The sequence below is a fragment of the Leuresthes tenuis genome, unplaced genomic scaffold (genome assembly GCF_036924035.1).
Source record: "Leuresthes tenuis unplaced genomic scaffold, fLeuTen1.0.hap1 SCAF_23, whole genome shotgun sequence".
Lineage (NCBI taxonomy): Eukaryota > Metazoa > Chordata > Actinopteri > Atheriniformes > Atherinopsidae > Leuresthes > Leuresthes tenuis.
In genome coordinates, this window is record NW_027325377.1 from 14,925,426 (window position 1) to 14,947,058 (window position 21,633).

The 21,633-nt window shown below is 42.3% G+C and overlaps 2 protein-coding genes across 2 annotated transcripts; one reads left to right on the forward strand and one right to left on the reverse strand.

The window, feature by feature from the left end:
• Positions 1 to 1,159: 1,159 nt before the first annotated feature.
• Positions 1,160 to 12,717, forward strand: gnsa (glucosamine (N-acetyl)-6-sulfatase a). Its single transcript, XM_072377197.1, has 14 exons — positions 1,160 to 1,474; positions 2,955 to 3,014; positions 3,095 to 3,301; positions 4,198 to 4,263; positions 6,140 to 6,238; positions 6,340 to 6,507; positions 6,654 to 6,736; positions 6,881 to 6,999; positions 7,091 to 7,194; positions 7,983 to 8,084; positions 8,484 to 8,594; positions 8,685 to 8,795; positions 8,925 to 9,085; positions 9,957 to 12,717. Exons 1-14 carry the CDS (start codon positions 1,313 to 1,315, stop codon positions 10,030 to 10,032), a joined length of 1,629 nt encoding a protein of 542 aa, XP_072233298.1. The 5' UTR covers positions 1,160 to 1,312; the 3' UTR covers positions 10,033 to 12,717.
• Positions 12,718 to 13,148: 431 nt separating this feature from the next.
• LOC140283174 (adipocyte plasma membrane-associated protein) lies at positions 13,149 to 21,279 on the reverse strand. The gene is made up of 9 exons (XM_072377866.1): positions 21,204 to 21,279; positions 19,968 to 20,057; positions 19,784 to 19,905; positions 18,121 to 18,222; positions 17,724 to 17,876; positions 17,520 to 17,635; positions 15,784 to 15,944; positions 15,366 to 15,561; positions 13,149 to 14,023 (listed from the first exon to the last, which is right to left on the reverse strand). Coding segments are annotated over exons 1-9 (1,152 nt in total). The 5' UTR covers positions 21,206 to 21,279; the 3' UTR covers positions 13,149 to 13,813.
• Between the last annotated feature and the right edge of the window lie 354 nt (positions 21,280 to 21,633).

Genomic DNA, 21,633 nt, shown 5'->3' on the forward strand with positions numbered 1-21,633 from the left:
TTAAAGAGGACACAGTGAAAAGCCAACAAAAATGTCAAGTGTCCTGTAAAGCAAAACAGTGTAAAATTGATGTATGATCCATGTTGGAACAGATAGAGGAGGATCCAAAGGCAGATCGACTGGAGGAAAATTAACAATGAACCGATTAGTTCATTTTACTGAGTAAAACGAAGGCACTGCAGAAGAGAAGAGGAAAAACTTCACTTGAACAAAAGGAAGTACAACAAATAGCAGGACAGGGAGACCAAGAAGTTGAGACAAAGTCGAACTGGCAAATGACTCAGAGGACGGGAAAGCTAAGAATATTGTAAGTGAAGTAACAACAGATGAGTGATTAACGGGGAACAGGTGTGTAGACATCCGGACAAGACCAAGACAACTGAGGACATCTGGAGAAAATAGTAAAAATAGAGGGTTAGGGTTAACTTTTACAACTGAATGTAACCAAATCCCCATCCAGATAACAAAACCCAACAAACCCTAATAATGTACTTAAAAAAAAGGAATAAGCTTGTAGTTTTATGGTTCACAAACTTCTCTTGTGTTGCTTTGAAAATAAGAAAGCATCAGTATTTGTAGGGACATCAGGGATTCTGTCAATAAGTTTATGTAATATTAAATGTGTTGAAATATTCAGTTCAGTTCAATTCAATTTTCCTCAAATAGCGTCAAATTACAAGAAATGTACTATCAAAGCACTTCAATGATACAGTCCCATTCAAGCCAATCATAACCCAATAAAATGAAATTAACTCAAGTCCAAATGAATCAAATTCATACAATGATCATTTTTAAATGTTACCTAGCTAATGAAACCAAGACTGCACAAAAACCTCACATTACAAACTGTAATGTATCTAAACATAGAACTGTGTTTGTAATACGGACATAATCTTTAGAATTGCCTGAAGAATTCGTGGGGTGGAGTTAATGTCGTTTTAAAGATTTTATCAGAGGCTCTATGCCACTAAATTATGACAGGTGGTTGTAAGACTTTTTCCTTTTTTTAAAGAAAAAACAGTTATATTAGGTATATGAAATATAAGTACAAGACAAACAAACAAAACAAAATTCAAAATAGTTGTTATTCAAGCAAGGTGTCTTCTTATCTTAAAAATCAGGTGACTCGGGCTTCCGTAGCTGAGCGCAGTCACATGACCGGCGGACGGGAAGTGTTTTTTCTCACGCAGTAACAAGGCCGAGCTTGTTTTCTGGTCCTCCTTCAACCCGTAACCGTATTTCACGCTGTTTTAAGCGCAGAGTTGTGGACAGAGACGGACAGCTTCGGTAGTTTTTAGTTGAAGTAAGAAAAATGGGGATAAATCGCTGCTGTCGGCCGCTGTTATTGATTTGTCTCTTAATCTGCGTCACTTTGTGGAGCAAACCGAGCAGTGGGCTCTGGGCCAAATCAAACCGAAGACCCAATATTGTTTTGATCCTCACCGACGACTTGGACAGCGCTATCGGGGGGCTGGTCAGTAGCTTATTATTTCACTAATTGAATAACGCATATTGGATTTTCTTTTATAGCTTAAGAAACGTGACATGTTTCCTTTTAAAGGTCTGTTGCAGGCTGAAAATCATGAGGAAAAATGCGATCAATCTGTTGTGATTTGATTTAATCCAGTTTGATAAAGCTGACAGTTCGCATTCCTGATTGGACACATCAGTTAGGCATCTCACCGAGTCAGCAGGCTTATCACTTCCTATCTGCTCCCACTATTTTGTGGAGCAAAACAAACAGGCAGTAAAGATGCAAACTGAGATAATCTAAATAGTTGACATTGGAATATTGGACAGTTTTGTACTCCTTAATCCCTCGTGGCTGAAACAAACAGGGCGTTTAAACGTGTTTTAGCTAACCAAATTTACATTACAGTCTTGAAAAGTGAAGAAAACTTCTCAAGATGTTTATAAAACTCCAGGAGAGCTACTGCTTAACCCGGAGAAGTCACTCACTTTTCAAGAATAGGTTAAAAAGGCTAAGTTCTCAATATCTATGCACGCTATGTGCTCCGCTTTGTTGTCACATTTGATCTAACATTAACGTATTTTGTTCAGTTTTATCCACAATCCTCATTAAAGTAGACTTAATAATGATTATTATACATGTATAACTCACTGTCACTGACCTCTTTTACTTTATATGTGCATTTTGTAGTGCTTTTCTGTCTTCATATCACAATTGTTATGCACTATAAAACTAAACTTAACTGTAAAGACTTCTACTACCAATGATCAGATTTTTTTTCCAGGCGAATGTGCTTTTAAAAACAATTTGAATGCCTTTTATATATATATATATATATATATGATTAGTGTTACAGACGTCTTTAGGGGGTGTGCAACTTCCATTTTGTTACATTCTCTCAGTTGTGAATAAAATAAGTCAAACATATTTCCCATTGAATACTACTAAATAGTTGCAGACCCCCTCTCCCGCCATAGAGTCATTATCTAAGTCTGTTTACAGCAACAACGCCCTGTATCAGTCCTTATTGCAGCACAGCTGAAGAAGCCTCTGACTGAAGATGCTTTGTTATTTGATAACTGTGTTGTGTCGAGGGTGTGCAGTGTTGTCCATTATGTGTAGCAGCTTGTACTGTCTGCTCTGTTCCTTCTTGTAGACATCGTCAGTGTTGCTTTTCTAGTTCTGGTCTGTTATCCAGGTAACCTCCATGAAATCTGTATTCCTCCAACACCTCCACCTCTTCTCCTAGGATGGAAATGCTATTTAGTGTGTTTGTGTGGTTTACATTCGGTTACATTATGGTTCCAACACTGTGCCACAAAGTGGTCGACCAGTTCCCTGTACTCGGCCTCGTGCCTCACTTCCTCTTGGAATGAGTAGTGGCGTGTGTCAGAAGCCAGAAGATGATTCTAAAGTCAATGATGCATGATTTAAAAGAAAACTAATGCTAAAAGTAAAACAACACGTTTGAATTTTTTTTCAGAATCCCCTGAGTAAGACGAGAAAACTAATTGGCGATGCAGGGATATCCTTCACAAACGCAGTGAGTACCCATTGACCTTGTTGTCTCCTTAGGGACTATTTTCCTTCCACCGGTGCTCTGACTCTCCCTCTCTCCCTCAGTTTGTCGCCAGCCCGCTGTGCTGTCCGAGCCGAGCCAGTATCCTGACGGGGAAATACCCCCACAACCACCACGTCATCAACAACACCTTGGAGGGAAACTGCAGCAGCACGGCCTGGCAGAAGAGCGAGGAGGCCCACACCTTCCCCGCCTTACTGAAGACCTACGGCGGCTACCAGACCTTCTTTGCTGGGAAATATCTCAACCAGGTGAGAAGAGGAGAGAGGAGCGTGTGACTCTGCACAACGCGTAACAATTTTCTTTGTCAGCGAGTTTGTTTTGCTGTCGTTATCTGAAGAATGAAGGGGCTTAAAAGTCTGCTAACAGCACATCAAAGCTGATAAACTTCCTGCCGACTTCCTGCTTTGAATCTTTTTCTCCATCATTTTAGCTTTTTAAGAGTTTTAAAGTCCTAAACATAAAGTCCACATCAAAGGAGCTATTTTCTCTAGAATATTCATGAGCTGTCTGAGCCCCTTTGTAGTCCAGAATAAATGCCTGCCTGGTGGCTTGTTTGTCCCGCTTCATTCTTAAGAATGACCCAGTTGTCTTGCGCTCGGTATCAATGAAACGATCAATCAGAGCAGACTTGGACCTTTGTGAGGAAGGCCTTAAAGAGACGGGTGAGACGGCAGCAGCGGTGTACAGTATGACAAAATTTAAAGTGCTTTGTGCGCATTAACGCATGTAAACAACTTGTCTTTGAATGACAAAAGATGGATGAAAAGAATCTGACCCTTTACTTTGAAATTCACGTGTAAATGCTTTTAGCCGACAGAGTGGGGTGGGTGGAGGAGGAGACGGAACATTATCAGCAGTTTTCCCTGAAAATGAATTGACAAAAGGAAACGGAAAGAATTTAAATCGACACCAGTCTCATCTTAACAAAGCTGAAATGGTTAAATATCAAATTATGCTAAAAATGAGGTTTACATCTAATGTGACCGATGAGAACATTCTGGTCCAGGACTATGCTTTACATAGCTTTCTAACTTAGTTTCTTCTTCTTCTGTTTTCACCCCTTCTTCTGTGTATTTGCATAATTTTTCTCCACATCTTAAACGTGCCATTAAAACATTTCAACGTGGCCTTTTCTGTCTTCCAGTACGGACACTCTGAAGCCGGCGGCGTGGAGCACGTCCCTCCGGGCTGGAACTACTGGGTGGCGTTGGTAAGTGTTAAAAGTGATGGGGGAAAAAACTCTTAAGGGGCTTTTATTTTATTTTTGGACATCAAAGTAAAAGCTTAATTTATATCGTGAGCGAATATCCACCGTTGAGAACAAAATCAAGTTGGTAGTTTCGAAGATTGGCTCCTCGAAAGAAAGCTTTTTTGTTTGCTGAGTCACTTATCACTGACCTGTGAATCATTCGAGCATGATGAAAGCACCTAGGGACGGACCAGTGGCGTGTCTACACATAACAGATAACTTGGATAACTTGGTACTAGCAGACTGTTCCCATCTCTTTAGTTGCATCTATGAAAAATGCCGACTACAACACAATTTGAGTGTTTGCCTTCTGTTCAGGAAGTTCTGGGATGAAGTTATTTTTCTACCTCACTGTGATCTCCTGGTGGTGTGGTAATATTTCCACGGCCTCGCAGTACTTTTGATCCAGTTTACGGATAGAGATTCAGAGGCATGTGCCGCGTCTGTGGTGGAGGGTTAATCTACTTGAACTTTGTCATGATTAGATCAGATCACACTCGATTATTGACTGGATGAGACTCAGGAAATCTGACCTTTCTGTTCATCGGAGTTAACAGCACTAATCCGCTTTGGTTTGATTGTTTTGCCAAGAATTTCAGTTTCTTGTGCTTTGAAATGTTTATGAATCCTCAAACTTTTTTGTTTTTTATCTTTAATGGGGCACATATTTTGAGATTGAAAGCTCTAGGTCTTTAACATCTCTCTGGGAGGTTTAGTCTCTCCAAAGGTGATCTACGATCAGTCTGCCTCGTAAATAAGTGAAGTTTGTGCGGTCACGTGACTGGAAACTATTTTAAGTCGAAGTCGGACTAATATGTAGAGTAAAATTAGATTTTCTCTGCTCTACAGAAATTGTTTAACTGCAGTTGGTCTTTACTGTTACGCTGAACAGACGAAGATATCGGCAAGGAACTCGTGACATGAAATCCAGCGCGACAAAGACGGACTTGTCTGCCGTTCAGATAATAAATCCTTCAGACTCGTTCTAGCTTCACTTTATCTTCAAACAAACTGCCTTTGAGGGACCTTTTTACCATCTTAGATCACGTGTGAGCTCGTTTGACCGTGCTGAATCTGAAAATCGGTGACGTTTGCAATCACTTAACCCGCGTCAAGACTTATGAACCCAAACACAAACGAGGAGCAGAAAGGTTTAAGCTTGTGTCGGAGAAAATTGTGTCAACGGGATGGAAATTAGTTTAATTTGAGTCCTTTTGAGCTTTTCAGGCCAGATGTTTGTGCACAACTTCCCACCAATATCAGGATTTAGCTTTCATACCCACTCTGAGTACCAAAAATTAAAATCAAATTTAAGTCCCTTTCACCTTACTTCTCTTGGATGGTTGAGCTTCACCATACAGGGTGATGAAAACGTTTCTCCAAACTCAGATTTTCAGGGCATTTACCCGCCTGGAAAACGGCCTCGATCCAGTCCTGTCCAAATTCCGATCCGAGCTACATCTTGAGCCAATCCAAGCCCAATCCTGGTCCAAAAGACACCCTAGACGCATGAATGTGGCACCCCCGATGCCTGCATTAAGAATGAACATTTAATATTCGGCTCTTAAACTTTTGAAAATGAAAATAATCGCATAAGAAATCTGGATCGTTCAATGATCTTCCAGTGTGATGGAATTTTTAGCCCAAATGATATAGAGCTCAAAAGTTCTCTAACATAACCAAAAACCTCCATATTTGCATAGAGCTCCCCCACTTGCATCCTGGTGGTTGTTAAGAGGTTAACCAGATAACTGCCTTTCAGTGGAAAAACTGTATCGGACACACATCTGGTCATTGTCAAACGGACAGTGGTGTCAATGTGATGCTTGTTTTTCAGGAGAAAAACTCTAAATACTACAACTACACCCTGTCGGTGAATGGGAAAGCTCAGAAACATGGAGCGGACTACAGCAAGGACTACCTGACGGACGTACTGGTGAGTCATCTGATCGTCAAAGGTTTCAAGGCGGAGAAAACCAAAGTGTGTGTATTTAACATTGGGCTTAACATTGTGTTTTGTTCACCTCTCTCTCTCAGGCCAACATGTCTCTGGAATTCCTTCAGTATAAATCCAGCTACCAGCCGTTCTTCATGATGGTGTCAACGCCAGCCCCTCACTCCCCCTGGACTGCAGCTCCTCAGTACCAGGGCCGCTACAACACCACCAAGGCTCCCAGGGACCCCAACTTTAACATCCACGGGAAGGTGGGGCTTTTAAGACATTCGACCTGAAGCGCATGGCGGCTAAACAAATGACGGTTGAATCCCTCTGGTGCCCAAAACATGTCAACGACTGAAGTGATTAGATTTAGCAGTGTTCGGTTGAATGACTTCTTCTTCTCTGCATTTAGGACAAACACTGGTTGATCAGACAGGCTAAAACTCCCATGACCAACTCCTCCGTTCAGTTTCTCGATGATGCCTTCAGGAAAAGGTCAGTGGGAGATATCCTCCTCATCTCCTCTCCTCTCCTCTTTCTCCTGCTTCCTATTTCTTTCCATCTCTTGCCTGTCGAACATGATACCGTTCGTTTAATTTTAATTTACCCCTCGTTCGTGTTGCTCATCCTGGGCTGCAGGTGGGAAACTTTACTGTCGGTGGATGACCTGGTGGAGAAAATTGTGAAGAAGTTGGAGGTCAGAGGTGAACTGGACAACACCTACATCTTCTTTACCTCTGATAACGGGTACCACACAGGTATGCGTGTGTAATATACTCATGACCGGCTGGTTTGCTTTACATTGTGAGTCAACACAATGAAGACATGCTTGTCTTTGCTCTGTTTCAGGTCAGTTCTCTCTGCCGCTGGATAAAAGGCAGCTCTACGAGTTCGACATCAGAGTTCCTCTCATGGTCAGAGGACCAAATATCAAACCCAACCAGACCAGCCAGGTACATTTTTATGACTATTAAAATACATTTAGTCCATCTGATATATATATATATATATATATATATATATATATACCTGTGTTTCCCAGCCCTGAGCTTAAAGTCACGCTGACTTGCATGTTTCCCTGCTTCAGTACACTTCAAATGAATGGGTCTGCAGAGCTTAAAGAGCCGACCCATTTATCCATCTTCACAAAATGAACCCAGTCTTACTGAGTATTCTCTCTTGTCAAGTTAAGAAAGCAGCCCAAACTCTGGTTAGCTGACGAGTTGTCAGATACACAGCTAGATGGCACAGGAGGCTCACAGGAGGCTCGTGCATTTCAGCAGGCCTATTTATAGCATTACAATCTTAGCGGTGGGGTCGGCTTTTACTTGCTTTACATACCAACTCCACTGCAGCACGGAGCTCAGGCCAGGCCAGAAAAATCGGCTTAAAAATCCAACTCCACAATTTAGTAGAAAATAGTTCTTAGAGCACAGTTCCTTCAGAACAAGTCAAAAGGCTAAGACATGTAACATGTTTCCATGCACATCTCTGCGTGGTGTGTTGGAGACATTCACATTCAAGTTGTTGTCCAAGTAGCAGGGCTGCAGCACCTGTTCGTTGCCCGGATACAAGACTTATTGTCAGAGATCAGGCCTGAGTTGATTTAATTTTTTTAACATAACGTGTAATAACGCCCACAGAGAGTGCATCCAGTCTGCTGTGTTGTTATTCTGGCTCAGCCGTCTGTCCCCTGCAGCATCTGCTGAACTAAATTTAACTGAATGCATAATGTCACCAGATGCTGGTGGCAAACGTCGACCTCGGCCCGACCATCCTCGACATCGCTGGCTACAATGTCAACAAGACCCAAATGGACGGCATGTCCTTCCTGCCCATTATGGTGAGAACTCTTGCTATGAGCAAACAAAGCCAGTGCCAGCACAAGCTCAGAGATGCCTTTTCTTTTTTTACTTTTCTATATTTGATATTGAAATGCTTTTATCAGGGTTCTTTCCATCTGCATTTAAACAAAGGACAACAAAAGTGAAATTACTCTCAATCTTTACGCTAAAATCTTCTGCTGATCGTTGATCTCAGTGTTGGGAGTTTTAAGAGATTTAAGTGGCTTATGTTATCCTCATGCAACTCATTGTAAAGACTTATATTTACGGACACTTGCACATATTCTTAAAACGAAGGCAGATTAATACCCTTGATTTTTGTTTTTGAAGATCATTGAAATTGGGATTCCGTGAAATTAGAGTAGCAGTAAAGTAAAAGCTTGTCTTTGTGTTGCCAGGAGGGGAAGATGAACGGCAGCAGCTGGAGAACCGACATCCTGGTCGAGTACGAGGGCGAGGGGAGCAACGTGTCTGACCCTGCCTGCCCGCTGCTTGGGCCTGGAGTGTCGGTATGGGAAAAAAAAAAAAGACTAAATTAAATCTAATGTAATGTCTGTTGAAGTGACACCTACACTGCTACTGAAACTCTTTTTCTTTAGGAGTGTTTCCCAGACTGTGTGTGTGAGGACTCGTACAACAACACCTATGCTTGTGTGCGCACTGTCGCCCCCTCTGCCAACATGCAGTACTGCGAGTTTGATGACAACGAGGTACTGAGAACAACCGATATCTTGACCTCATTACCTTCATTACCGTGGTGGCATCTGGTGGCACAGTAGTTAATGGCGTAGTGGTAAACGTCTCCGTAACTTAGCTCCGCGGGTGTGCATCCCCTTTAGGTGTTTGTGGAAGTCTACAACGTGACAGCAGACCCCTTCCAGCTGACCAACATCGCAAAAACCATTGACCAAGAAGTCCTGGAGAAGATGAACCACCGGCTGATGATGCTGCAGTCCTGCTCCGGACTGACATGTCGGACACCCGGCGTGTACGATCCAAGGTGATCTGCACAAAAGTAGAATTTCCACTGAATTGAGAAAAAGATGGAATTGAATCAACATTGTATTTAGAGTAAATACAAAGACTGATCTGCTGACATTTGGTCAACGTTGTTTCAACAAGCTGCACCCCCGACTATATGCCGCTGATTCAGTTTTAATTAATTGGAAGTCATGGTGGAAAATTTTAAGCTGATTGAACACCAATCGAGGAAAGTGAAAGTTGGGTTGCAGTGTCATCCACGGACACGTCGTCCAACTTCTCAAGACATTTAAAAACTTAGTTTCTTAGCCTGATTGATACTTGGGATGTCATCGGGAGAGGAGTCGGGGAAAGGGTTGCAATTCTTACAGCCGATCAAATCCAGCTGTGAACTCAGGTTATGTCCTCACCATCAGTTAGCCTCATTTCATAGTAAACCCTCTGCAGAAGAAGCACAAACCAGCTGTTGAATTATGAACCAGAATCCCTTTAATTAAGGGGGAAAACGAGACAGGACTTACCTTGTGCTCTTCCATTTTCAGGGTGTATTTTTAACACATTAAATTGTCTTTTTATCCTGTGCTTTTCTTTTTTTTTAAATGTTAAACACCTCCAATTTTACAGATTTGGAGGTCCTGCAACAGTCAATAGTTGCCAAATCTGAAATAATAGTTAAACAAATAGTTAAAATAGCTAATTTTCAGTTAAATCTTCCGCAGCGAACAGTAGATTGATACCAGTAAAATATCCTAAAAGGAAAAAAAGCTGCTTTAAACCTTTGCAAATATTACCCATCATTAATCACTGGAAACAGTTGTTGTTTGTTCACCTGACTTGCACATTCAGGCTTAAACAGTCTCTTATTATTATTTTTTTTTTCCCCTTCCCAGGTATAAATTTGACCCACGGCAGCTGTTTCCCAGCCACAGCTGGAAGCTGAACAGACTCAGACATATAATGAAATAAGAAGAGGGACAAGGAGAAGATGGAGGGAGCAGATGAAAGGAGGAGGGCTGTGTTGTGTTGTGTTTTTCAGCCTCTCCTGCTGTTGTTGCCTTGTTTTTTAGCCTCCTGAGCCAAGCCAGTCTCTTTCATAGATGGATGGAGAAGGGATCACCTATTAGGGGGGGGGAGTAGGTGGGTTACCGAGGAGACGTGAGGCCTCTCTGGGTGCAGGATCCACCTTCAAACTTCGTGTTATGGCCTCTGTTAAATAAGTTTTGTAGACATGTGCGAAAGGAAGCCAGATTATCCAAGACTGATTTACACTAGCAAGCCATGACTTTCAAGTCCCGTTTTGTTATCAGCGTTTCTTTTGCACGTCAGCTCGGTCAGTCATATCGTTTTTTTAAAATCGGTTTCTCCTACTCGTCTAAATATCCAGTGTCCTGCTCGCTCCTGGTGTATTCAGGGCGGGTACCAGTCATTTGGTAAAAGGGCATCTGAGTTAAACACACAAAAAGTTAAGTATAACCAAGGATTTCAAGTTTAAAACACGCCGCACGTCAACATGGAACATGCTTCAGATAAATAAAAGCTAAAATAAAAAAAATAATAATGTTGCTCTCGTCAAAACACACAAATTAGTTAATTTAAAGTTATTTGTGATTATTTTTTCTTCGCAGCCTAAGAGCAGTGATCCACAGCATCTGGATAAGTCGATGAGAAAAAGCAGAATAGAGGGGAAAAAAAAAAGATTACCTGAAAATAAAAGTAAGATCCCATTAACACATCTGCACCACCCGCCCATTCGGCACATTCCACACACGGGGAGCGACCTCAAGACGAGTTCTTGGGCTGGCGGAGCACCGAAATGTAATGGGCTTTTCCCTTTGCTCATGCTCCAACTCTTCACCACAGTTCATTAAATTTCGCTGGTTAGTTTTTGCGTTACCAGACAGAGAGCTGGACTACTGCACCACAGCTCCTGTCTTTGCAGGGAAGATCAGACAGGACTTTAACTTAGACTATAAGGGTTCTTGTCCAATGTTGAAACCAAAAGGGAAAGTTGGACTCGTGATTTTTACTTTAAAGTATTTTAGTTACAACAAAAAGGATTCAAATAGGAGAACTCCATGGTTGGGTTTAGTTTAACTTCTGTGAGCTGTAAGCGGCCGGTGTCACAGGAGTCAAAAGTTCCAAACCTTCCCAGCTAAAGTGAAAAGAATGTCGTCTGAAATGTCGCTTGCGAGTAACGCCCAGGTCTAATTAAGCACCACAACACACAAAAAAGCAATGGTAGCGACTATCATTTGTGTGACGACAGCAGCTGGAATAGATGAGCATTCATCAGGGTGATCCACCTTAACCTGCGATCACACCAAACAAGACGCGTACAAGTTATCTGTGGCGAAAAACTAGATAAAGAAGCGCGAAATGTCCACGGAGGAGAAAAGCGACGGTCGCCACCTCCTGGAGAGGAACCAGAAAACACATCGTAGTTATCTCAAATTAGTGCCTTGCAGCAGACGTTATTAACAAAGGCTTCCAACTGTCCACCAGCGCTAGCATTAGACACGATAAAAAGCGGAATGCCTTTTATACAGTCAAAGTAGCCGACATGTGGCGTGATCGTGGCTCCAGTATAACCGTTTTTAAATACTCCCCTCGCAGATTGAATTGGACATCGGATGCCAAAATTGGGACGAAACGGTTGTGCCGACACATTTTATGTTTCATGCAGTTTTAAGACCAAAAACACCAGTTTAATGGGCAGAAAAGGGTCATTTCCCTCAACATTTTACAATGAAGTCTTTAAATAATTGTGTTTGAAGCACCGAGTCAAATTTCCCTTTTGACACGAGGAGAGCAACCAAATGGGTTAGACTGGTGCCAAAAGAAGTCATCTTCCTTTCTTATCAAGGGCGTAGGAATGAGTTTAATGGGGGGGGGGGCATATTGGAAACCTTACAGCAATGGAATTATTTTCCTACGTCTTAATCAGCTCAGATATGGAATTCTGATTTATGGGGTCAGATGTGAGAATGTGAGCTAACAGCTGACTTCACTTTTAAACTTTAAGGGGACTTAAAGGGAACTTTAAGGGATCTTAATGCCATAAACTGGGTTTATACATAATAAGAAAACCTCTTAACATGTTTTTGGAAAGTATGCACTTTTGCTTTCTTTGTTTCACGACTTCCTTTTAAAGCTGCCCGACTCTGATCATTTCTGTGGATATTCTGACCCCCCCACCAGAGCTCTACGGATCATTTAGGGACTTCTGAGGGAAATTTGGACTCGTAAAGTCGGCGCCAAACTGCCAGGTTCCTGCAAATCATTCCCAGTAGGGATTTCCCAGCAGCCACTGTTAGTCTTTCAGATAATACTCTCACACAGCTCTTTCTTCTTCTGTGTGTCTCAAACTGGACTGCGTTAACATTTTCACGTGCAATTAGAACCCCGTGAGACCACAGGACTAACAAACACACCGCGCGATGATTTCTCCTCGTGAATCGCGCCCCGATCACTTCATTTCAACTCACTGATGCACTTTCTGATCTGTCGGAACCGTTTTGGTCGTTTTGGCACCTTTTTAAGTTTCATTTATCAGAGTAGTTTTTAAATGATTATGACGATGATGTATTTTTTTGGCTCGTGTTTTTTGTCCAAATAAAGAGATTCTTAAGCGATTGCAGCAGAGACTCGCTCACTGAGTGCTTTTGATTGGAGTTTCACACACGGTTCATCTGATCTTAGAAAGAAACAGAAGGTGTCAAAAGTCATGTTTATAAAGAAAGTCACACTTGAAGTTGTTTTCATCTGTATTAGTGTTTTAAGTGTTTTTTCAACAAAAGAATCAGAGGATCTTTAAAACACAAAGCCATTTTAGTCCAACCTGTCAGGAAAAAGGTTTGTTTTGATCAAATATACTATCATTTGGTACTTATATATACTTATATATATACTTTGCATATGGAAACCGGTGAAAAAGCCCGGTGCAGAGTAAAAATGTCAGTTTCCACTCGGACATCAAAGATGCGATCATAGTTTCAGCTCCACATATAACAAATTTGTGTCTCAGAGCAACATAGATTTATAGAAAATATTTATTTCAAAGTCTAAATTTACAGTGAGGTCATTTAAAAAAACAAACAAAAAAAAACCTTTCCAGTTTTCACAGCCTACACTGAAATTTAAATCGGTTCATTTCAAGTTCAGTTTTACAATACACACCTTAGCAGGGAGCGTTAATAAGCTGTGCACAATAAGAATCCAGAGCGAATTAAACGCATTAACTGACAAAGCAGGAGTCTTTATTGGCGTTTCGAGATGTATTCCGGTTCTTCTGGTCGTCTGCGGACATCCGGTCCAAAAATGCACCTTAAGCCACTTAAGTGGAGATAAATTTATCACTTGCTCGCCTACGATTTCGGCTAATCTGAGCTTTGCGTTCATTTCCAGGAAAAAGTGACTTTTTGCACTTGAGTCTAGTGTAGAAGGAGGTTAATTTCTCCTCCTCAGAGTTCAGTAAATACAGTCCTGCTTTTTATGATTAAGCTGCACATGTGGGGTTTTAGCTCTGCTTTTATGGGACATTTCCTGTATTCTGGGCCATAAAGTCACCATTCAGAGATAATTCTTTTCTCCCCACATGGAGTGCGACTGTCTTTAGGTCATCAGATTTGTTTGGTTCTCGGCTCTGGGGAACAGTAGTGATCGCCCGACAGTAACCAATCCAGGTGTTAAAAAACTATTTTAAAAACATAATCAAAGTCTCCTGTGCTCACGTAGCCCTCATCTGTCCTCAGCTCTCCCAGCCCTCTAGGATGGGTAGGAACGGTAGGTCGGTGCTGCCCAGGTAGGTTCTGCCCCGGTGCTGGAATACGTCGCTGATGGCCCACGTTAGGCGCCCTTCTGGGTCGTGAAGAGTTCCAACAATCTCGCCGTCCGATCCGAGCTCCAGAACCAGGGCGTAGCGTGGCAGGATGAGGTTGTACCAGCTGAGAGGAATCACCTGCACACGGAATACAGAATGTTAGCCAGACGGCACCTAAACCTCAAGATGTGGAGCTAAAATTGCATGCAGTCAATTAATTTAAAACGGAAAATGATTCCAGCTTTTTAAATGTGCAAAATAGTTACAAATGAAGTGAATTTAAAACGACAAAAAGTTACAAAGGTTAAAGTGATGGAACCAAAGCACTATTTATAGTTTAATGCAGTACAGTGCGAATTGAAACACTCCATGCTTGATACTGGGTGTGAGAACAGACCTGAAATATCAACTGTTTCAGTCGTCCTCGCGCCAATTCCTGTATCTCACCTGACTTACGCTGCCTGCTGCTCTTCTTAACAGTGAAAGAAGCGATGTGGATGAGTAGAGATGCCTTTAATATGACACACTGAGGCGTCGTCATTTGACCGTTCAGCTCTACTTTGGACTGGAGTCGCTGGTCCAAACGGATTGACGTGCCATACGATAATCTACGTATTATATGTCCTGTTTTCAGCCAGTGACCACAGTTAAGTTCAATGGCACAATAAGCAGTCAGTCTGACAAACTGCGGCTGATATTCAAAGCAGACTAGCGTTGGTATACAGAACAAGTCGGACTGAACCAAATCAAAGAGGACAGGGGTCCAGAAATGTGTCATTCTTCTGAATCATAAAGTTTCTATCAGTGCAAGACAAGAAGTGGGAGAGAAAATCATAAGTTTACACCCCCCACTTTGAATAATGGGGATGCAGTTGTTCCACTTGCACCATTGATCGTGCGTCTGTGTATATAGATGGATGGATAGATATATGTATTGATAGACAGTTGATGGATTTCTTGCTAAATTAATTGTTTGCCATACATTTCAGCTTCTGTATATCATTTGAGACAAGTTTTACAAAAATCCCAGCAGCTGTTCGGTTCCGCCGTGTGTGCTTTAACAACTCGGACTGTTCGACACATGACTCACAACTCAGCTGTGCCTCGAAGAGAGTCCAGTGCACTGCCAGCTGTCCACAGTCCAACAGCAGATGAGGGGAAATAAGTAAGCGTTTGAGAATAAAAACTGTCAGGCAAGTATTTGTCAGTTTGGTGAGTGGTCTGAGCTCTCGGGCTATTTGCTGTGTGTTCTCTCATAGCGTAAACACATGCCCCAAGAGTTATTAAGCACTGAAATGATCCGATTGGATGGAGTGGTACAGTAACAGAAGAAAAAGGAGCAGCTGTTCTGTCTCTCTTTGCAATTTGGATCACAGCGTGTCAAATTTTTTAAAACTATTTTGAAACTATAAAGTCAGATCCTCAGAAACCCCGGATCAAAAACAGGCGATGTCAGTGTGGCGATGGCGAACACGCTGACCTTGGCGAGGAAGCGCTTGACTGCCGGATATGGAGCGATCATGTCAAGGAAGGGAGGCGTGACCTTCCGAAAGCGGGGTGTTGTTATGCCAACCAGGAATGTTCCGTGGTCGCTGAGGCGGATGTTGTCGGGGTAACCGATCATGTTGTCCATTATGACCTCCTTGGTGCCAGCGTTTGGGCCCTTCAGCCAATACCTGAGAGGAGACAAGAGTTAACTGAATATTCCTGTGTTCACACAGTCTTATTGTGAGGAATTTACCTCCTTTTGGGGAATAATGCAAGTTCCCTAAATGCAAATGACATCATGCCAGAGTGAGAATGTTTAAAGTTCAGATAATTCTCCAGGAAATGACAGCAAGTCGATGGCCTGTCCTGCAAAATGACTGCCACACATCAGTGCGTGTGAGCGTTCGTACCGCAGTATGCGTCCTATGCTGGTTTCGGCCAGCAGCAGGAAGCGTTCGTCAGGCGAAAGGACGATGCCGTTGGGCATGTAGAGGGAGTCCAGCAGCGCCGTCACATTTCCCGTTCGAGGATCGTATGAGAGAAGACGGCCGAGGCTGTTCAACTCGATCACCTGAAACATCCGACATACATTTATTTTGGTTTAACCTGATTTTGCTCAACGTCCTGCAACACGTGGGCCAGCAGAGTTTTGCTTGGCTCTGGTTTATTTTAGCTCAGCTTGGATCATGTGTTTAGTTTGATTTAGTTTTGCTGGGAATGTTTTCTGATGCCTAAATGAGCTTGTTCTGTACGTCTCATTCCTGTGGGCTCTTCCTGTTCCACTTACAAATAAGCGATTGGGGAAACTTGTGACATATAAATGTGACTCCCCTATCTTCTGAGAAATGTAAACAAAGCATGCATAGATGGTGCAGGAAATAAATCTGCACCATTTTCTGTGGCATCTTCTGGCAACTGCTTGTTGTGATTATCAAGAGTGTTGTGGAGGTATTTGTATGTTCACTTAAACGTCTGTATATTCTGCTCGAGGCTTAACTAAAGTTAAGGTACTCCAATGTAAAATGTCTAATGTATACATTAAATGAACAGAATCAATCCAGACCACCTTTCAATGTAGTCTTACATTTATTTGATGTCTCTCTCTCTCTCTTCTTGGTGTTCATCTCTTTGAGCAGCTCCCTTCAAGTCTTTTCATCCACAATTTCTGCCTTTAGCTCAGCTTCCGTTTGCACATTATTTTGAACTACCTGTAGCACTTTTTTAAATGACGTTTTGTGAGCGAATATATTCCAACTCATCCTAGTTCACTTGGTTGATTCTTTGGTTCTAGTTTGAGGTTTTCTCTGGCAGAAGAGCGCTGACACACTCTGCTTTTCAAGATTCATTAAGGGACAATTCATGTCCTTAAAACCTTATTGTAACATTGTATTAGCTCCATAAAGCTGTTGTATGCGTTATATATTAAAATATTTTTAAAACTGAACCACATCTTCATCACAGTTGCTGTGGACTTCCATATGGATCTTAAACCTTTACATCGAGGCATTTGGCTAAAACTCTAAGACACACGACAGAAATATCAGAATCTGACGAGCAGGTCAGAGTGACATAACCTGAATAATTTTCCCTTTTTTCACCTACGGGCAAACTGTCATCGCAACTGCCAGATTTGTCGTCTCGAATCCTGTGACCTTTTTGATGATAACCAGTTTTCCGAATGTATTAATCCAGTTCGAATTTTCATATTCTAATGACTTTAAGCGCATTCCTCTGGGCTGTCAGCAGGTATTTTCCAGGAAGTCACATCTCTCATTTACATGGACGTTTACTTCCTGCTCAAATCTGAGAGGAGTTCATCCTTTTTTGGAGCCTCACTAGCTGTGCTGAATGGACTCTTGGCATTCTCTTTTCTTCTGGTGTGCAAGTGCGAAGAACAAGACTGAGAAACCTTCCTGTGTGCTGAAGGGCTGCAGTTGCCAAGGCAACGCTGGAAAAAGACCAAATGAAGCCTGCTGACTTCAGCCTTCCATCAATAGATTTTGTACGAGAAAAGCTGAGTCACACAACTTGCTTCTCTTAACTTCTCATCAACTCTTTCAGATGTTTCTTTACGTCTCAATGTTATTTCAAAGTTCAGGCTGAAGCTGATTTATTGATCTGATTCGTCTTTTTTTCCTTATCTCACCTCCAGCTTGACGTGTCTGCGCCCCCAGCGACTGGAGGAGTCGGTAAAATAGATGATCCCAGTCTGGGAGGAAATCTCGAGGCCATTCAGAAAGGCAAAGGGAACGCCATCAGCGCCTGATGACAGAAAGGAGAAAGAGAGGTCACTGATTTAGCACTGAGGGGGCAACATTTAGTAAAAAAAAACACAACAAACACACAGTACCCTCTGAATTAGCCAACAGTAGAGTCTTTTCTCCCGTTTCGGGGTCAACGCTGTGCAGCCCGAAGTAAGAGTCCGCGACAATCAGCTGACCGCGGCGGTCCAGTCGAACGCCATGAGGGCGACCACACACAGGTTCATAGTCTGTGCTGCTGCCTGGAAAAAAACACGACAGCCTTTTTTGTGACGATAATATATGATTTTAAATGGCTGCGTGCGTAAAAGCTTCATCCTTTAAAGTCAGGAAAGTCTTTAAAGCGCCAAAACACAGATTACAACAAATGGTACAAGTTCTGAAAAGCAGGAAAAGAAAAAAAAAAAAAAGGAAAAGAGAGCGAGAGGAAGGATGCAGTCGTCCCTGAACAAACACAGAGGAAGAAGCAGGCAAAAGGATACAAACCGCACTCTGGTAGATTCTGTCCCATGTGTGTGATGAGGGTGAGGCTGTCATCAGGACCGATCCTCCACAGCTTCCCGTCCACGGTTCCTGTGTACACGTTACCTGAAAACACACACGAGAGACCTCGAGCTTCCACACACTGCGTTCACGTTGCAGATTCTTAATTCAATTTGTGACTGTTAGAAGGGAAAAGAGCCGAATAAACTGCATTTAGCTCGTCTCTGGGCAGATGTTGCAGATTACAAATTCAGTCTGAACGTAAAAGTCTTGCTGAGAAGCAAAAAACATACCAGGTAGGGAGGCAGTACTTTTAAGATAAGCCTGAACCTCACAGCACTGAATGTTTCTGAACAGTCAAGCATTTCTAGCTCTTTATCTCTGCCTCTCTGTCTCAGTCACATCTCCCTTTAATCTCCACCATGCCTCTTAAAATCAGTCTGCCTTGTAGTTGAGCGGCAGGAAGCGTCGTTACCGTTTGTAAACTCCAACTCAATCAGCTGACCGAGCTCACGCAAGCTCCAAAAAGAATGCAAAGAGCTTCAATATCGACAGGGGAAACGGTTCGTCAGTGCACACTGAACCCATGAGGCATTTAACAAATTAACCCCCTTTATCGTTAACACAAGCAAGGAATTTGACCAGTAAGAGAAAAGCGGGATTACCTGAACATTAAACCTTTTTAACTCCTTACTCAAACTGTTTTCAGCTTCCTTACATCTAAGTCTGTGTGATGTATGTACAGCTACCTTCCCTTTCTTTCTACTAATTGTGTTTCTTTCCCGTTACAAAGTACAGGCCCAACCATAAGGCTAACTTTTGTTGTTTGCCATTGTAAGTAGTGCCACATAACCGATACCGATACTTTATTTGGTGCTAATTCAGAGGTTCCAAACAAGCCGAGCCGATACTATTCAGTGACATGGAAACATCATCATTCATTCACTGTCATCACCACGATGACTTCAGTTTTTAGCTCTGGATGTCGCTGTTGGATAACTACTGATCAAAAAGGAAAAAATGACAATCTGCATATGTTTTGCATCTGTTCAGCTTCTCTGTTTCCCCCTTTAATTAAGCCACGTGTTTGCTGACAAGTGCTATGAACACAACATAAAATGGAGATTTGCTTAGAGCTTTAAAATGGCACCATTCCGTGTTCCAACCCCTCATTTCTGAGGCACAATGCGTGAAGAATCCCCTCAAGAGTGAGGGCATTTCAACAAGCGACATTTGTCCAAGTTGTTGTCACACCAGACACGAAGATCCCAAAGTCTGACCGGTAGTAGCCCTCTTGCTGCCACATGCTGTCACTATTAACAACTTTCAGAGGCTCAGACCTAACATCAAGTCCTAAATTCCCCTCTGAAGATGACAACAGCGCAACAGAAACTGCCCGTGTCAGTATTTGTTAGTGAAACTGCCAATTACAACGAACCGGATGGCCTCTGGAGTCAAACAGTTTGTTTTGTCCTACATGGGCAACTGTAAGAACATAAAGGTTAAACAATGAATCAGACAAAAAAAAATGTATCAGAGCCACCTGATCAGGTTCAGTATCCAAACATCAAGGTGTCATGGCTCCTTCTGAGCAGTAATGAGGGAATCAACACTTAAGATATCAAATAGGAATTGATGACGTCAAGAAGTGACGAGACTCGCTCACCTTTCTCATCAGCAGTGAAGGATTCTGGTCCATGCAGTTTCCCTGTGAACAACCTGCGGCCTTTCTGCAGGCGAGTGTTAACAGCCAGCAGGCCCTCGAGGGCTGGGGGGGGCCCCTTCAGACTGAAGAAACAACAACGGTTAAAACTGCACAATAGATGGAAAAACTGTACACTTATACTTACACATGTGGTTTGGGGTCTATGGGCGATGGCAGCAGGTAAACTCCAACGGCCAGAGCCAGCAGAGCCACCAACGATGACCTCCTCCCCAACCTGACCGAGGGCAGGAAGAACAACTAAATCAACGGCAAGTGTTTGTGACATGGCCACAAAAACAATTTGAAGCGAACAGTGAGCAAAACATCAGCAAAAAGAGTGTAGTTGCAGTTCTGTTTTGTAATTCTAGCGCTGCACAGTCTGCTGTTGTGTCACACATGCTGAAGTGACCTTTGACTTTGCATAGGATATTCCAGCAGGATCAGACAGCAGATCTGTTACACAATTTCCTTCAAATGCAAAGGAAAAACTTTGGACATTGGTCCTTTGGCAGATGGTAATAATTAGCAAAGTTTTTTTTTTAATTATTTCAGCAGTTTTAGCTTAAAAGAACCCATGTCCATGTAGTGATAATGCTATGCACAAATATATTACCGCTTATAACAGATGCGCAAGTTCGCAAAAAGGTCTAAATGAACAAGTCCCCAACATTCCAGTCCTCTTGCTGTCTTCTTTGCCGCTGCTCTGTTTTTACAGAGTTTCACAACTCTTCTTAGTTGAGCAATAAGGATGGACAAAACCGGAGAGATGAGCAGGGTACGCGCTGAGTATTGGTGAAAAGAGACCCTGAACGCGGCAGATGAAGATGATTAATTTATCTGTGAAGCTAAAACAAGTTGACAAAGATGTACATAATCACAAACAGAGCTGTTTTTTCTTTCTTTTAAGAAAGCACCTTGCAGGAACAATAAAACACACTCTATCTCGAAGTTTGGAACTTTTTGTCGGAGATACAAGGGGCAAATAAAGCGATTATGTGGATACAATGGTGTGTTTAGGCAACATTCCAGCTTTATCTGCCGCTTCCAATCGCCCCCATATGCGACAGGTAAAACCGAGTCATTAGAAGCCAAAAAGACAATGCTGCTGTTACGGTAACATTAAATGAAAGTAGCTTGACTGGTGATGACTCCAATAAAACTTTTGTATTGTATTGTATTGTATTCGTGTCTTTTACGACGAGCTTGCCTTCATAACAAACCAAGACAAATTAAGCGGACACATTCATTTGAACGCAGCGGCTTTCCAACGGTTGGAGCACTTTTTAAAGTTATGGCGCTCGCGCACATATAAACGCCTCCACGAGCGAACTGGCGGTGTCAGTTTTGACCGAGTAAAAGTGACTAAAGTTTCAAAACTTACATCACTGACTCCTGGGTGCGCTTCTCCTCTCCCCACGGAATCTTAAAGGCTGTGAATGGGTGTCACAGCGTGAGACCAGGGGCGCCGTAAACGCACCGGAGCGTAAACGAGCTCATCCGGCGTAGACCGTCAAAATAAGAGAAGAAAAAGTCTTATTTGGTTAAAAGCCGCCAGACTTTGTTGGGATCTGTTAAAGTAGGTCGTGAGCAACAGTTTTCCATGCTCTCTGAAGGTCTTTCAAAGTTTTTCTTTGCTTTTTCTCTCATTTTTCAGGCCAATACTTGACCCTGATTATTTTCAGTTTGTTAAGCCACTTAACATTGACCTATGAGTAATTCAAGCATAAGAAAAGTTCCAAACTCAAGGGACAGTGTTGTGTCTACACATAAAAGACAGCTTAGAAAATCTTTGGGCACTTTGTTAGAAAGAA